General features: G+C 37.0%; 1 protein-coding gene across 1 annotated transcript in view; it reads left to right on the top strand.

Moving 5' to 3' along the window:
• Window positions 1-18,669, top strand: part of COL19A1 (collagen type XIX alpha 1) — a 300,284-nt gene that overhangs the window by 60,516 nt on the left and 221,099 nt on the right. Inside the window, exons 10-11 of the mRNA XM_006770338.2 lie at window positions 1,828-1,881; window positions 16,583-16,627. Coding sequence (XP_006770401.1) covers window positions 1,828-1,881; window positions 16,583-16,627 — 99 coding nt within the window. The remainder of the gene's footprint in view (window positions 1-1,827; window positions 1,882-16,582; window positions 16,628-18,669) is intronic.

Here is an 18,669-nt window from a genome sequence, read left to right as displayed (position 1 = left end):
CTCTGGGTGACATTATTTCAAATAATAAATTCTTTTCAGGCTCAATTATTATAATTTTCTGAATCTTCACATTCCCCTTTCTTAGCAAGTATAGTTGGCAACCTAATTACTTAGCAACCACTTTCCTTTCTCAGCTCTTTAAGACCCTTGCTAATACCCTCACCCACTTCAGAGGAAACTCTGAAATTCTCTCAGAGTTTTATAAAATAGCAGCTCAATTTCAATGTTCCCGAACCTAAGGGCGGGTGTGATCTGAGCTCTATTTTGGGAATAATTTTCTAGTTCATTTTTGTATTATCTTTCAAATATCCAGTTAATTACCCAAAGTATAGGCTTTCTGAAATGATTGCTTTGCTAATATGCTTTTACAGAAAATCAAAATAATTTAAAATTTATTTAAGTTTACTTACTTGACTCTATAGTAAAAAACTTTCTTCTACTCCACCCTCTAATTTCACTACCTGGAAGTTTCCATTCTGAAGAGTCTAATTTGTTAACCCAGAGATTACGAGTGATCCTTGTATTTCCTTTCTAACATGACACTACTTATATGCCTGTTCTGTGCCATACCACACCAGTAAAAATAGTTGAATGAAAATATGTTCAGAATTATTAAAAGACTATCTTACCTTAGTAATAACTTTACAGAAGTAGAATTTAATGTTATGCTTTTCAAGGTTTTGTCCAATAAAGAATAGTTCTCTATCCTTTGAATCCAGCATTGAATACAGTGGGGCCTTGACTTACGAGTTTAATTTGTTCCGTGACGGAGCTCGTAACTCAAATTACTTGTATGTCAAATCAAAAAGTGAACGAGTGAGACACGTGATGCTGGGCTGATGTTGTGGCGTTCACTGTGACTTTCGCTGCGCCAACTAGCGGTGGGGTATCTGAAGCTGGCTCGTAACCCGAATTTTAGCTCGCAACTCAAAGCAAAAAATTGGCCGAGAGACGGCTCGTATCTCGAAAAACTCATTAGTCGGGACACTCGTAAGTCAAGGCCCCACTGTATATTGGATTATTAGACACTAGGTTCTTTTTGTATCAATTTTACCCAATCTGGTATAATCTCAGTTAATGTATAGGAACTTGAAGTTGACAGTTATTTGTGTGCCTTAAATCTGAAATTAGCATACAGTATTATTGTTATAATGGCATTTTATACTCATAAAATTCTCATATACTTCTTAATCTCTACCAGGCATTAGTTGTAGTTAGTCAGACTCATTCATAAAGTTTATATTGTTTCCACTGTTTCAAGGAAAATTTAATAGACCGAATTTGTGATAGAGCCATCCAGGCAGACATAGGCAGCTCAAAGCTTCATTGAAACAGATTTTTTCTAGTTTAGGTGGAAGAGCAGGGAAGCTGAGAATTGGATTGACCCAGATTTGGGGTTTTTCCTGGAGGATGTAATGGAAGGTCAGGAACACTAAATGTAACAAACATGAGTACCTTAGAGTCTGAAATTTCGTGACTTACTTGAATTGGAAGCATCAGGTATTAGTTGAGGGAACAACAATAGAATCATTCCTTACCTTTGATAAATAGGAAAGAAATGGCAAAACTAAATTGCATATGTCTGTGTGGAGAATGCTTAGTTTTAGTTTTGATTAGCCCTTTGATATTTATTTGTTATTAATAGTTTGAATATTAATTAAAACTCTATAGTTTAATAACTTGTAGAAAATATGAGGAAGGAACTTAGGGCACAGACTTTGGGACAAGCAAAAGCAACTCATCTAAGAAGTTATAGGTTCTCTTCAATAAGATTAGCAGTTAATACAACTTTGGAAAAACCTCCTAATGAGCATTTCTGTATTTTAGGGTGCAGTTGGTATTAAAGGTGAATTTGGTGCTCCTGGAATTCCTGGGGAAAAGGTATGTTGATTTGCTACTTGATTAAACTTTGTGGCTGTTTTGTACGGTTGTATCAGGTCGGAAGGGTAAGTATATAGAACCAGTCTGGAAGTCAGGGCTCGGCACACTGTGTCCCTGTAGTAGGGCTTCCACAAACTGCTGAATGATTTTCTAATTGTTTTACTAGAACTCAACCACATTCATTTGTTTGCATATTATAAAAAGTCTGCCTTTATGCTACACAGTAACATTAAGTAATTGTGGCAGAGATTGTCTGGTCCACAATGTCTAAAATATTTACTGTCAGGCCCTTTGCAGAAAAAGTTGTGGACCCCTGCTCTAGAGCATTGGCCATTATTCAGAGAGCCCCACGCCTTCTTGTGTCTCATTATCTAGAAGGCCATGGCCCTGGTGGTTATTAACCTAAAACTGTCACAGTAGTAACTGAAGTTGAATCAGAAACTACCATTCAGATTTTGTAATAGTTTGATAAATATTGTTCTTTTTTGTTAAATTTATTGGGGTGACATTGGTTCATATAGGTTCATAATAAGATCATATAGGTTTCAAGTGCACATTTCTATGCTATCTGATCTGTATATTGCATTATGTGCCCCCCACCCAAAGTCAAATCATCTTCCATCATCATATATTTATCCCCTTTTACCCTTTACTACCCTCCACTGCCCTGCCCTCTGGTAACTCCATAGTATTGTCTGTGTCTATGAGTTTCAGTTTTCTATCCCACGTCCAATGGTTTTTGAGTCCTTCTTCAATATATCTCTGATATCTGACTGCTTTATTGATGCTGTGTCTTTTCTTTTAGAAATTACTCAGCCTGATATGCAAATATTTCACTCCTGTAATAGTGTAACTGTTAGACTCCATGAAATCCTACAAATTGTGTTGAACAATGATGGCCCTGGGATCCTGGTTTCGTGCATCTTCATCGACCCTCCTTAGTGGCTAATACCCTCCCAGTGTCTGTAGAATCACTGAGTCTTTGATCAAATCCTCTCCTAAGATACAGTCCCTGGTGGTGCCTTACCTGCTTCTAACTTGTCACTTCACTTAGGTGTTAAAGGGACATAACACTCACAAATGAAGAAATATCACTTCAGCAATATTTTTGTTTTTACTTCTATAATTCCAAGGTTACCATGTATTTAAAATAACTCTAATGAATATATACAAAATAAAAATAACAAGAAAGTTACTATACTATGTGACGGCATGGTTAATATGTTATAAATATTTGACTACAATCAAGATATATCAAATTTTTCAAAAGTTTTAAAATTTCAGAAATTTTATTTTAATTTTAAAATATTTCTTTATTGTTAAAAGTATTACAGATGTCCCCATTTTCTTCCCCCATTGATTCCCTGCTTCCCTACCCCCTCCCCGCCCCGGGCCTTCACTGCACTGTTATTTGTATCCAAGGGTTATGCATATATGCATATAAGTTCTTTGGTTAATCTCTTCTTACCCCTCCTCCTCTCTGAGATTCATCAGTCTGTTCCATGCTTCTATGTCTCTGAATCTATTTTGTTGATCAGTTTATTTTGTTCATTAGATTCCACATTTGAGAGAGATCATGTGATACTTGTCTTTCTCTGACATCTCTCATAGCAATATGTTTGCTGATACATTTTCTAGGGGCAAGGAAAACAGAAGAGAAAATAAAAAAAAATGGGACTACATCAAAATACAAAGCTTCTGCACAGCAAAAGAAACCATCAACAAAATGTTCTCTGTATGAGAGAACATATTTGCCAATGATATATCTGATAAGGGGTTAATTTCCGGAATATATAAAGAACTCATATGACTTAACAAAAGGAAGACAAACAATCCAATTAAAAATGGGCAAAGGACCTAAATAGACTCTTCTCTAAAATTTCAAAAATTTTAAATTAAAGTTGTAAAAATGAGCACTTATGTTTTACATAAAATACTTCCATTGTTTTATGATGAAATTGATTTGGTGAATTTTTCTAAGCAAGTTTCCAAGGAAAATTCATTAGTTCTTAAAGTATTATGTATCCTCAGAGCCGTGTCTCCCACAGCTGGCTTAACGCGTCTCCCAGAGTACTCATACAGCATCCCGAGCTTCACTCTGATTCTGCTTTTCAACATTTGTGATTCTTTGTGTTCTTTTTCTTACAAATAAACATGCTTAAGAGTTCTATTAAAATATAAAATAAAAGCCTTCCTTGGAGCAAGAACATATGCAAAATACATCGAACATTTAGTATACTTTCATATATACCTCCGGTGTAATATTCTCAAAGTGAAGTCCTTTATTTTTTATTTATTTTACCCTCACCTGATGATATGTTTTTATTGATTTTTAGAGAGAGAGGAAGGAAGGGAGAGAAGCATCAATGCGAGAGAAAAACATCCAGCAGTTGCCTCCTGTATGTGCACTGACTGGGGATCAAACCTGCAGCCTTTTGGTGTTTGGGATGATGCTCCAACTAACTGAGCAACCCAACCAGGGCAAGTCCTTTATTTTTTAAGGTTTAATATTTAAAGTAATAAACTGATTTATAATAATGGAGTGAAACATATTCTAATCAGTGGAGAATAGAATTTGTATATTAGCTGCACTTGCTTCCAATGTAATGAAGTAATAAATTAAGTGATCTTTATATGAATCCCATTATTCTAAAGTAAACCTACACTTTGAAGTGTATTAGGTGATAGCAGTAAATTTTTTTTAAAGTAAAGTCCCTGAACTACGCATTAGTTTACTAAGGCAGCATTTTTCTTCTGAGGCCCGGGAGAAAAATATTTCACTAACCGACACTATATTATGAAATCAATTTGTGGAATAGGGAGTCATGGAGACTTTGAGGATTATGAACTGTGGAATTTAATTATGCTGCTTTATAATTATAATACCCGTCACCAAATACAAACTTGCACTAGGCATTCTAACCTGATATATACAACCTTCCTGCCAACACACCACTGAAAAATAAGTGCTCCCTTTACATTGATGCAGCACAGCTAGGAGTGTGCCTGAGAGATTTGGTAACTGTCTGTTCTGGGTTCACGTAAGAAAATCTGTTCTCCATAGCAAGTGTTACTAGTGATTAGTCACTGGTGACTTCTGGTAAGCTTGGTTGGACAGAAGCCAACGTCAAAATCAGGAAATTGGATGGTCCAGTTTCCAAGAGAAGTGAATGACAAGTGTATGAGATCACACACGTGCACACACACACACACACGCTCACTCAGTTCACCTTCTCTTGGTAAGCAGTGGTAAAATGAGATGAAGATTTGGATACTGGGATTGAATCCTGACCAAAGTATGCTTGCATTCATTACCTGAATATTTCAAACGAAAAATTGCTTCATTCTCCATTTTGCTTATGTATATCATGTATCAGATATGTTTTTTGAGAAGTGGGCATACTTTTTTAAAAATAGGAATAGTTATTTCTCAGTAATTGTTACCCTAATGATGTGATGTTAAAAATTCAATATAGACCTAATTTGTGCTAAAACCAATTTTCTGTCTGCTGAATTACCTAGTTTGTCCTAAAATGTTTATTTTAAAGGGAAAATAACTTTTACTAAATTAATTTTTCTTCTCATGAAGGAGGTATGCAGTGAATAACAACCATCACCATTATGCCCTTCAAGTATTAAATACCCAGAGTTAGACGGCCTGGGTTTGAGTCCCAGTTCAAAGCCTCACCCTGTGTAATTTAGGGCATGTCTCTTGATTTCTTTTAACTTTTCTCTCTTATAAAGCGGGAATTATATTGTACCTACTTCTAGTTTTGTCTTAAAGATTAAATGAAATTATTCATGAAAGTGCCAGTTCAGTGCCTGCTATATACATATTTAGTAAAAAGTAGATAATTTTAAAAGAAAACACTTTGATAAGTCTAGTATTCTAAACTCTGGCTTACTATGAGACTAAATTAAAACTCATTTAAGGAAATTTTTATTATTTTCTCAAAATATATTTAGTAGAAAAATGTTCAAATAAAAGTCACATATCCTAGATAACTTTGACCTCTTAATACATACTAGATGTTAGCAAACCAATAAATATTTTATTTAGCTGAAATGTATATGAGTATAAACTTTCATAAAAATATTAATAGCCATCTCTTTACACAATAATTATTATGTGCTAAACACTGTCAAGAGACTTCTTTACATTATTTCATTCATTCCTCACAATAACTCCATGAGGTAAGATTTATATCATCACTTTTTCACAGATTAAGGAACTGAGATATAGAAAAATTAAAACTTCCCCAAAGTTTCATATCTAACCAATAGTGGAGGCAGGATTTGAATCTCTATCCATATGAATTCATACTTCTTGCTCCTTTGCCATTATTACCTGAGGACAGCTCTTCAAGTATGCAGATTTCCTTTGCACAGACAGTTCTGAATTAGGTCTTAACTTTGTTTGCCAGCAGCCTGCTGAGGGAACTACATTCCTACATTCTGCTCCAGGGAGGGCTGTGTCCCTTCTCTTAAAATCTATGGATCCCTTGACCACTTTGTAAAGTTCATGCTTTTCTAACCAATTTGCTGTACATCTGAAACTAATACTGAATAATATTGAGCCCTAGCTGGTTTGGCTTTGTAAATAGAGTATCAGCCTGTGGACCAAAAGGTCCCAGGTTTGATTCCAGTCAAGGGCACGTACCGTGGTTGCAGGCTCCTCCTTGGCCTAGGCCCTGGTTGGGGCTCCTGCAGGAAGTAACCAATTGGTGTGTTTCTTTCACATCGATGTTTCTCTCTGCCTTTCCCGCTCTCTTTTACTCTCCCTAAAAAATCAATGTAAAAATATCCTTGAGTAAGGATTAACAAAACAAATAAGCAGAAGAAGAAGCAGAAGCAGAAGCAGAAGCAGGAGCAGGAGCAGGAGCAGGAGCAGGAGCAGGAGCAGGAGCAGGAGCAGGAGCAGGAGCAGGAGAAGGAAGGAAGAAGGAGGAAGAATATGTGAAAAGAAATAAAAAGACAGTTAGGGAACAAGGGATCTGCCCAATTCAGTCTCACTCCCCTGCAAAGACTGAGGCCTTCAGAGTTTATGCTGAAAAAAACCATCATACAATGCACCTCGTAATGAGGACAGTGAAAAGGGAAGAAGGAAAGAGGAAGAAGGAAGAAGAAGAAGAATATTGAATGTAAACTTTAATTTAAAAAGAGAAAAGAAAAAAATGCATTGACTCCTCTATAGTCTATCTAACTGTAGGGATTCTGACTTTCCACCCTCAGAAAATTGTGTCCGCCTATTAAAAATTATCATCATATGTTTTTCACCTAATAAAAAGATTTTGTCTAGATTTACCTTCCAAAATAAGTATTATGAAAACAATACAGTTTCTTTTTGTTTGGTTTCCAAATTCAAAATTATATTTGAAATATGCTTTTAAACTCCCCACCCGTACCTGACTCTCTGAAGATCCTTATTTGCCCTGCATGCCCACCTCCAAGCAGGCCAGTCATGGCCACATTCTTCAGATTAAACTTACCTCAGCGCCTAACCTAGAAAATTCTCTATGTTCCCCACCAAATATGCCATTTGTAAATTGTATATTCATTTGATTAAAAACAAAAGTGTTTAACTTAGTACCATGGCTTTATTACACACACACACACGCGCGCGCGCACACACACACACACACACACACAAACTTCCAGAGGTAAAAAGCCATAGGCATTAAGGGCACTTAAGAGGTATATCTGAGAACATGAAGAGAGCGTTGCCAAGTGCTTGTTTTAAAAATAGTCAGGCTCACTGTCCTCATTACGAGGTGCATTGTATGATGGGTTTTTTCACCATAAACTCTGAAGGCCTCAGTCTTTGCAGGGGAGTGAGACTGAATTGGGCAGATCCATTGTTCCCTAACTGTCTTTTTATTTCTTTTCTGTTGGAAAATGAAATGACCGTGATCTTTGAATCTTGATTTTCTCTTAAAAAGACATTTTATGGGAAGACTACAGCTTCTAGAAATAAAGGCAGATGCTTTGCAGTTTATGAAAGCGCAGACAAGACCCGTAGCTGCTGTGAATTATAATGAACTCTGCAAAAGCCCTGGTCCAGATGTAGCATTAATGCCTCAGAGACTCAGAAACTTAGAAATGTTTATTGAAAAAAAAAACCACTAGAGAATTCTAAAAATTCATTTGGCTGTCTCTATTATCTCATTTCACCCAATTTCCCATTGAAATTCAGAAATACAATTAATTTCATTGTCCTTTCCAAGATAAAAAAGAAAGTTGAAGTACTTATTTGTATGTGACAACCTAACTTTATTATAACATTGAGCTATTTTCTTCCTATGAGATTGTCAAGGTTGAAAAACAAGTATGAGCTCCATGCTAGAGAAAAATGCTGATTAAACAGAGAATCATCTATATATTTTTGTGTTTCAGAAAATTCTGAAATGAATGAAGGTATAGTCAATTCTGGAGAAAAGATTGAACTTTCTTATTATACCAATAATCATAGGAAAAAATGACCGCAAAGAAAACAGTTTTGTTAAGGGACTTGTTAGCTTTACTTACTAAAGTCACAAGAATGATAGCTTGGATTACCAGTGAAAAATTACTGCCTTTACATGGAGTAGGTCTCATTTAATTGTTTTATCTGTGGGTAGTTTATTGATACAATAGAGCACTAAAATAAGCAGAAACATGAGAAGGACAGAGGTAATAGAAGGACAGGAAAAAGAAAAAGAAACTTGCTCACTCTGCAGTTGATTTCATTTCTTAATGGTTTCTTATTCCATTCTAATGCCTTCCACTTGCACCCCAAGTAGAGCAGTTGGCAGAGAGCACAACAGATGGATGACAAGCTCAACACATGCAGTGGATCTGGCACCCATGCACTTGACTTCTATTTGCTAAACAGTTAGCCAGATTTCAAGAACCTAGGCTGCTAATGCTCCTATTTGGTTTAATGCACTATGAGAATCGTGCACATAAATAGTAAAATATTTCCATAAAAAGATATCACACACTCTGTTTCTCTGCATACATTAGCAGCTAATTGTTTTATTCTTGGTGTTGATTGCTGAGCTACACTGAATTTAAAGGTAACTGGTATTTTATAGACATATAAAATTTCAGATATTAGAGTTTTCTTAAAACAGCCTTTCGCCAGCCAAGTCAGGGACAGCTAGGCCAGTGTAAGGTACTGAATGGAATTGTAGGTAGAAGATTTGAGAGGGTGATCACAGACAATTCACTGTGTCTTCACAGATGACTAAATTCAAAGCTCAAGACAAATTGCATCTTTTTCATGAAGTCTCCCTGGTCACCAGGCAGATTTAACAACCCCTTCACTCAGCTCACATAGCACTTCATTTACATTATCAATAGAATTTGTGTCATTGTCCCCAGGATAAACTCCCAAAGAACAAGGACTTGGTATCTCTCTCACCCCTGGGACCCCAACACCTGGCCCAACATATAAAACCTGATTGATTCCGGACAAATGTTTATTATGTTGTTCAGAAATAGAGGATGATGGTTAGAAAAGCCTCCTGAGAGGGTATTGGAAAAAGCCCAGATGGCAGCGAAGCCTCTGTGCACGTCTTCTGTATTTTCTACAAAAGCATACTTCGAGGAAATCGGAGGGCAGGAGACACTCGTACCTACCTAGCAAAGCTTGTAGACACTGCTTCCTAGGATGAAATAGAATAGAAGTGTGTATAGCTCCGGAACTTGCTTCCCATTTTCTCTTAGAGGAACTATGCTCTCTCTTCTCTCTCAAGCATAAATGTTCAAGTTATCTTGCTCTTTCTTTTTTCCCAAACTTGGTTTGGAAATCTCCTGTCTCTGACAACAGTGCTAAGGAATGTTATTTCTCCATATCTTAACAACCATTTATTTCAGGGCTAAAGATAATTAACCAATGACTTTAGTGCATTTAAGCTCCAGTAGAAGTAATTGATATGAAGTAGAGAAGTAGAACTATAAATTACTCATCACGAGGAATACTTTGGACAGGAAATAGTTGCAGTTACCGGTATCTCACTTTCCTCCGTTAGGAGCTTACCAATGACACTGTCCTTTTCTTTATATCTTAAATCGTCTTTCACTTGTTATAATACTTAATTCAGATGTCAATTTCTATACTTTGGTTTCCCTAGTACCTTCGTGAAGTTTCAACTTTACTTAAAAACTGTCTTACCGCTAGTCTCAAAACAAAGTGAAGAGCCCAAACACTTGTTCTCGACAGATTCACTTTAAGAAAATCACCACAATTACACACAAGCGCAGGTATTGTAATGGGCTCCACAGCATTGGCCAAGGCTCAAGTCCTTGACTTGAAATGTTTACCTCTCTAAACCACTTCAATTTTCTTAATTGAAATAAGTTAGTATAATTTGTATTCAATTGATTTGATAAAAGATTGTAAAACATTTGTCTTTGAAAGGAAAACTTAATGGTTGTAGTGACTATAAACTTCATATTACATATGCAAGTTAGCATTAAAAAGCACGTTGTATTAATAGAGACAGTATATTAGTACCCAGAACAAGGTGTATGTGGTGTGTGTGTGTGTGTGTGTGTGTGTGTGTGTGTGTGTGTGTGTGTAACAGTCCTGCTCTCTATTATGAGTATGGGGACCATTTCTGGAATGATACACTGAATTCTGAGTGCCACATTTAATTTTTTTATATGTTTTCATTGATTTTTTTAGAGAGGAAGGGAGAGAGAAACACAATTGACCTGCTGCCTCCTGCACAACCGCTACTGGGGATTGACCTCACAACCCGGGCGTGTACCCTGACCAGGAACTGAACCCATGACCTCTTGGTTGCTAGGTTAGTGCTCAACCACTGAGCCACACCTTCTAGGCCTGAGTGCCACATTTTAAAAGACATATTGGCTAACCAGTGTTTACCTAGAGAATAGTGACCATAATATTAAGGGAATCCAAACTGTCATTTGATCAATGACTGGTTTACTGAACAGAAGCCTTGACAGGTAACAAAGGGATGTCATGTACAAGACCCATAAGATATTTCTTTCTGTGTGAAATAAGACTAATGGGCAGAAATTTGGGAAAGTTAGTTTGGGTTCAGAAAACATTGTTTCAGCATCCTCACCTAGAATTCTTTTGTTTGTTCTTGACAATGCAATTTACACAGCAAAAGTGCCTAATTTTAATCAACTTTCAGTAGACTCAGCATCTCAACAGATTCTTTGGTGAAAATGGTTAATATAAATGTATGAATTTGTACTTGTTCCTATAATTAAGAACACCCATCCAGCTTGTTTTCTAGCTATGTGATCTGCATATACTTGTGTACACACACATGCATATACACTAAGGTCAGTAGATTTTGAGACAATAGATGTTGACTTCAACTGCTACTTACTAACTTTCCATATTCACTTTACTATGCTTAAGACAGGAATTGACCATATGTTCTTTGGTGGGCTGGTGTCCCCTTCTTTGAAATGACCCATAAGAATAAGTAATAATAGGGTCTCATTCATTTTATGAATAAGAATATTTTAAATTTTTCTTATTCTGAGCATTAATGTGATAATACATCCCATGTGTTAGCTGCATTAAAGGTCCAACATATATAAATAATTCAAAAAGTTTGAAATTTAAAACCTTATGCAGTATATGTATTTTTTAACTTGAAAATATATTCCTTGGAATGAAGTACCAGAAAATAGAAGAGAAAATACTCCTTGAAATAAAAGGACTCAGATTGATGAGATATCTGGAAAGAAAAGGGGAGGTATATATTCTATTTCCTGAAATATTTGAGTTCCAATAATTTAAGAACCATATCAAAATTCAATTTCCTAAGATTACATCCTGAATAAAGCAGGACTATAGTTAGAAATGTAGAGGTCAAGTTAATACACAAAATCAAAATCAGATTTACCTTTGGCCACTTTTTTATTGTTGTTTATGCCAGAATTTTGGCATGCTATTTCAGACATTTCTTCCAGCTACTGCACTCAACATTCAACTTAAGTAAATTTTCTCTCAATAGATATGAATTAGTGGGAAAATATTGATATATTTCTAAGTGTACACTAAATTCATACAGAAGATTATGTTCCCAATAAACAAGCTTTAAATGAAATAATAGGTTAAACTGATTTTTAAATATGGAAACAGTGTTATAATAGGATCTCAGATTTTTTAATCTAAGGCTGAATGCCTAACTATTTAAAGAAAAAAATAAGACATAGTACATGTTTTAGTATATAACTTTTTATTTTCTGGGCTTAGATTTAGTTATTAGCAAATTTTTGTTTACCTGCGTAATCTATCTTTCTTTGCTTGGTCCCATTGGTACTAGGTTTGCAAACTGTAGCCCTGGGGAGTGTGATTCCTTATTAAGTGCCCTTTAGACAACATGCATTTCCTACATAATGAGAAAAGACATTAATTCCAATGTTAAATGTGTCAGGAAAACTAATAATTTACCTTTTATGGATAGTTGTGATTGCTTCAGAGAAATGGGCAGTGATGAAAAGGAAGTAAAAATGAAATACTTGAATCAGTTTTTCAGAAAGCCATCAGCTGGCCCTAAATTACACCTAATTTTTTCCCAAAATCTTCTCAAAGAAGCTGCTTTATTCTTTTTTTTCTTTTTCTTTTTCTTTTTCTTTTTTTCTCCTTCTCCTCCTCCTCCTCCTCCTCCTTTTCTTCTTCTTCTTCTTCTTTTTTTGCATTCAACACTTTTCTGGTATTACTTTCAGGTAAACAGCACCCCAAGAGGTTACTTTGAATTCTGAAATTCTGAAAAGGGTGCTCTTGATTGCTCCATGAAGTTGAAGACATGCTATGTGTTACAGTAATAACATGGTCACAATGCTATCAGCAGCGATGTTAGAATTTGCCCCACTTTCTATTGCGCAGACTCATTCATTTGCCCATCTGTAGCTTGACTTTGTAACAGGAAAGGTACACAGCCCTTTGATGGAAAACCCATAGCAGAAAACAAATGCCTCAGTAACAAGTTTTGAAACTTATGGTTGCTCTGGTAAACATTGATTGTAATTTTTCTTTCAATAATGGGCTAAAACATTGATTGGAAGTTAAAGGAAAAGCCTCATATTTCTTTCTTGCTCTGAGACTGGGAGGAAGGAGGGAAAACTGGAGTTCAGAAAAAAAAGCTAACATCTGCCCATCCAGTCATTGTCGACAGGCGTTTATCAAATAGATGGAATTAAATTTGGCCCCAAATTGCATGAGGTACCGGTGCTTTGAAATTGTCCTTCAGAGTGAGCATGAAGAGGAGCTCATTCTGTTGACATAAATTAGGTTTCAAATAAAGTCCAGGCAGAAGCATCATTGTCCATTAATCTGTTAAACAAAATTTTGTTCTCAAAGACTATTTTCTTCTTTAGTTTTTAGGCTACTTAATAAATCTATCTTTTTTTGAACATAAAGACTAGAAAATTACAAAAGATTTTAAATGATTATAAATTTCTAGTAGGACATCTATGCTGATTTCAAGAAAAACCAGTAAAGCCCTGGCCAGTGTAGCTCAGTTGGTTGGAGTGATATTCCTACACCAAAAGGTTTCAGGTTCGATTCCTAGTCAGGGGACATACCTAGGTTGTGGGTTCAATCTCTGGTCTGGGTGCATATGGGAGGTGGCTGATGGATGTTTTCCTCTCACATGGATCTCTCTCTCTCTCTGGATTTCTCTCTCTCTCTCTCTCTCTCTCTCTCTCTCTCTCTCTCTCTCTCAAAATCAATGAGAAAATAAAAGAAAATAAGAAAAATAATGCCAAAGTTCCTGATACTCAAGTTGCAAACTTTAAACTTCAAAAATCTATCTAAACTATCTCAAAACCTTCCACATGTTGTGACATGTGAAACTGAATCATTTCTTATGAGAGTAAAGGACCCCAAGTATTCATTGGGTTATCTTGGAGTTTAGAATTATGTTTACAAAACAAATTTCTAGTCAAGAAAGAGCCCAAACCAAATACAACACTGGCCATAGGGAAACACATTTTAATTCAAACAAAAAGAAAAACAACCCATGTCTATTTTTTTAAAAAATATATATTTTTATGGATTTCAGAGAGAAAGAGAGAGGGCAAAAGTGTGAGAATTATTGATCGGCTGCCCCCTGCTGGGAATTGAACCAGAAACCTGGGCATGTGCCCTTGACTAAAATTTAACGCAGGTCCCTTCATTCTGCAGGCCAATGCTCTATTCACTGAGCAACACCAGCCAGGGCCAACTGTAGCTAGTTAAAACAACCGTAACTGGTAGCTGGTGTCTATTAAAAAACATTCTTTATGTCACAGTTTTAGAGAATTTCGGTACCCAGTTTTCAGTTTGTCTGGGTGTAACCCTAACCTGACATATGTCAGAAGTGGGACTTTAGGTGTGAGTACTCAGAGCATATGGTACATAGGAGTGTGCTGTGAGCAAACAAAAAGAGGAGATACTGTCACTACTTTTTTTTTTTCTCCAGAAAGTATTTTTGGCAGTGTATACTGTATCAGTGTCCGTTACTGGATTACATGCCATATCTTGTTATCATGTGTAACTTGTAATATGATATAAAACCTTATATTGGACCAACAGATGAAAATAATTCTGCTCTTTATGGACAAGTGGACATATTTCTCTGATGAGTAACAGATGCTTAATTTTTATAGACTATTCTCTGGCATCAGATACTTAATGTGCTCTTACTATTTCTTGATCAAGTGAAATTGGGAGTTCCTAATATATTGTGTGATGCCTGAGTTCTAGAAGTCCAACAAAAATTTTAATAATACAAATATATTTATTACACAGATAAAGCATTTTATATTTTACTAGAGGCCCAATGCACGAAATTTGTGCAAGAGAAGGCCTTCCTTCCCCCAGCTGCTCACACCAGCTTCCCTCTGGTACCTGGCACCCGGGTTTCCCTCACAGCCTCGGTGTGGTCCAGAAGGTCGTCTGGAAGGATGTCTGGTCTAGTTAACATATTATGCTTTTATTATTATAGATTTTTGCTTCAACAATTAATTACATTAGCAACAAAGTTTTGCCTTAGTGTTTAGTACATACTGTGATGACAGCAGTTATACTGTTGAACACTTAGATAATTTAACCTGATATAAAAAAAAAGCCTTAGTCTTTAAAGTAATATGTATATCTGTGTATAGCAGTACACCTCTGGTGCAAATGATTAAAACTTTCCAAAATGAATTAATTAATGAGAGCAAAGATCTCTTTATATTTAGAAAACTATATTATTGCTATTTTAAAGTTTTAAGATGCAATATTTTTATTCATGTATTCAAATTTTATTTAAGGAATTCTAAGAAATGATATCTAAATGTTTAAAAAACTGTTGCCTTATAAATTCATTATAAATGTTTGCTAGAAATATGACAGGTCAGTGGAATTGTTCATTTATTTTGAGCAGTCTGAATCTGAAACTCAGGAGCCAAAGTCAATTCCTATTAGCAACTAAATTCCTAAGCCTTTGTCGAGAACATGCAGATCCTCCCAGAAGTATCTCCTTCTAGCTGGTGTACTGTTTACAAAACAGACTCAGAGAGATGACCCATGAATTCCAGTAATGGAAACTGATAAGCATCTGCTGGAAACGTTTTTACCCAAGACAGGGTCAAGATGACTGGAAGGAACAAAAAGTTCTCCCAAGTAATTGTTTCAAGTAAAATGGCATTGGATATGAATTAAAAATTGATCCAAAGACAATCAACAGATAAGCGAGAAAGTAAATACATCGGGCTGAAACTGGCTCTGACATCCCCCAGGGGTCCCAGATTGTGAGAGGGTGCAGGCCAGGCCAAGGGACCCCACTGGTGCACAATTGGGCCCAGAGAGGGACACAGGAGGTTGGCCAGCAGGGAAGGACCGCAGGAGAGCTTCAAAGCGTGCCCAGCCCATCTCGCGCAGTCCCAATAGACCAAACCCCAGCAGCAAGCCCACCTACCAGTTGGAGTGCCTGCCCCCTGGTGGCCAGTGCATATCATAGAGAGCAGTTGAGCAGCTTTAGCATACAATTAGTATATTATGCTTTGATTGGTTGAACATCCGACCGAACGACCGGACACTTAAGCATATTAGGCTTTTATTATATAGGATATGATAAGCAGATAGATAGATAGATAGATTGATTGATTCAGATTTTAGGGAAGAGATAACTTACAAGCCAGAGTTAAATCTTTCCCATGAGAGAGTGTAGGGTGGTAGTTAGGTGCACAAAGCTGAAGTGTATGGGTTCAAATCTTAGTTCTAGCTCCTATTGATTCTGTAATCATTTATAATATGTGGTCATAATAATAGTATCTACCTGATAGGTTTGTTGTGAGAACAGTGTCTGGCCCTTAGAAAGTCTATGTCAGACTTTAATATTATCCATAGAAGTTTGAAAGAGAGAAAATGAAATAAGGGATATTGAGTAGCATGTGGGAAAACATGGGCTACAGAGTCAGAAAACTCAGTTCAAATCTCAGCTAATACCAGTAGTTGGGAGGCTGTTATCATGTAACTGCACCTCTCAGAGCCTCCATTTTCCTATTTTTAAAAAGGAAGTACTAATCCTGGATTTGTGAGGTAAAAGATAGAAGGAAAGTCCCTGCATACAACTGACATTCAGAATCAAGCTACCTTTCCCTGCAGTATTAGAGCTAGCTATTAAAGGCTGCAAAAAGTTCTATATTCATTTGTTTTGTTTTTGTAGCTAATAGCATTTATTCTGTGTATTTCCTTTAGGGTGAAAATGGTTTCCATGGAGCTCCAGGCTTACCTGGCCAAAAGGTAAGGAGTTTTTTTGTTTTTTGTTTTTTTAATATGTGTTTATTGATTTTTAGAGAGAGAGGGAGAGAGAGAGAGAGAGAGAGAGAGAAGAAAATTCCCAAGCCTCCCTTGAAATCGGAATGTAGCCATTCTCAACGTGGGGCCCATGAACCCCTAAGGTTCCCCATATACTCTTGGGAGGGTGTTTTTGTTTTTTTTTAAGTTTTTATGGATTCTAGAGAGAAGAAGGGAGAGGGAGAGAGAGAGAGAAACATCAATGATGAGAGAGAATCTGGATTGGCTGCCTCCTGCACGCCACCCACTGGGGATCGAGCCTACAACCTGGGCATGTGCCCTGACCAGGAATCGAACCCTGACCTCCTGGTTCATAGGTCATTACTCAACTGGTGAGTCCCGCCGGCCGGCAGGGTAATGAGTTTTTGATTATTACATATAAGTTAAGAATGCTAACAGCTTGAACATTGAATTTGTATGTAATATAGTGAAGATTCAGAAAGTGTATTCGATCAATCTGAATTCCCTGAGAGACCTTCAGAAAGCCACTTACTAATCTTTCCGAAGACAACCCACTCACCCATCTCTCTGAAGAGAACCCATGGAAGCTGTCCCTTCTCAAGGGACCAGCACACTAGCAGAGACTTAATCAGAGCGATTTAGCAACGGCTTCTCCAGAGGCTGCTATGGTAGTGCTTTCCAGGGGCCCTGGGAGTGTACACAGCAGTTTTCACTGCTATTTGACACAATCTAAAATGAAGAACAGAACAGTGTTTATCACCTTCGACTGTGTTTGGTTATTTTTTTATTTATCTTCCTTTTGTTATACCCCCTATTGAGCTAAACATAATCATTACAAGGACAAATTATTAAATACTGCCAAGATGCTACACCTAATCTCTTCAAAAATATCTTTCATTCAGAATGGTAAGTTCATAAGTAAGGATGTGTGCATTGGTGAGCCTTCTTTCTGTGCCCAGTATCTTCCTCTTAACCGAGGGGAACCTCATTTTCACCCCTTCCCTGTCCAAGGGCTTATTTCTCCTGGGAAGGAGTATGCTTGCGTGTAATCAGCATGATTGGAAACACAAAGGCTGGTCTATTCCAGTTTCCTGGAGGGACTGGGAGCCACTTCAGGAGGGGCCAGCTGTCATACCACCCAGATGATCCCACCACAGGAAGAGCATTACAGATGCAATAGTAGACGCCCACCAAAGCCAAGCATAGCATTTCTACGCTCTGGGGAAGTTTTACAGGTCTTAGCAACAGAAGTAACTATTGCATCTAGGTTTTTCTCTGTGGCCAAAAATTACCATTCAAAAACACTTATAGTTACAGTTTTTGAAAAATCTTCCTTTACTTGGCTTGATAACGATGATAAGATTGAGCTGGCAGCGATGACATAGCAAGCTTCTGAATTTCTTCACAGCAATCCTAGACAAAACCCATTGCTACAGCATGTGCTGCCTCTGCAAGTCAAATTACAAGCCAAGGGATGTGCAGATTTCTCTGCTGGGAAATAGTTTTGGACTTTCCAGCAGCTGTTTGTGGTGGCTGCATCATGCTGTCATTGGGGCTGATGTACAGGGGGAGGAGGCGGGTGTTTAGCAGCTTCAATGTCAGCTTGAATTAACAGATCAAGTTAAAGTCTATGTTTTAGGAAAAATGGTGGGGAAAAAAGGTAGACCATGAATTCAGTGGCAGATATACCCAAATACTATTTTCTTCCCTGATACCTTTTTTGAGGGTAGATGAAGCAGAAATAGTTCTTTAATCTATGTGTGTACATATGCACATGTACTTATATTTTACTAAAGGCCTGATGCAAGGGGCTCAGCCCTCGCAGCCCTGCCCACTGGTTGTTCCAGAAGGTGATTCCAGAAGGTCATTCTGCTGTCTGGTCTAATTAGGATATTAGCTCTTTATTATATAGGATTATATATATAGAGATATATATTTTACACAAAAAGAATATATATACTAGAGGCCCGGTGCACAAAAAGTTGTGCACTCTGGGGGGAGGGGATCCCTCAGACCGGCCTGTGGCC

Source organism: Myotis davidii, unplaced genomic scaffold, assembly GCF_000327345.1.
Source record: "Myotis davidii unplaced genomic scaffold, ASM32734v1 scaffold803, whole genome shotgun sequence".
Taxonomy (NCBI): domain Eukaryota; kingdom Metazoa; phylum Chordata; class Mammalia; order Chiroptera; family Vespertilionidae; genus Myotis; species Myotis davidii.
This window is presented reverse-complemented; position numbering and strand designations above follow the sequence as displayed.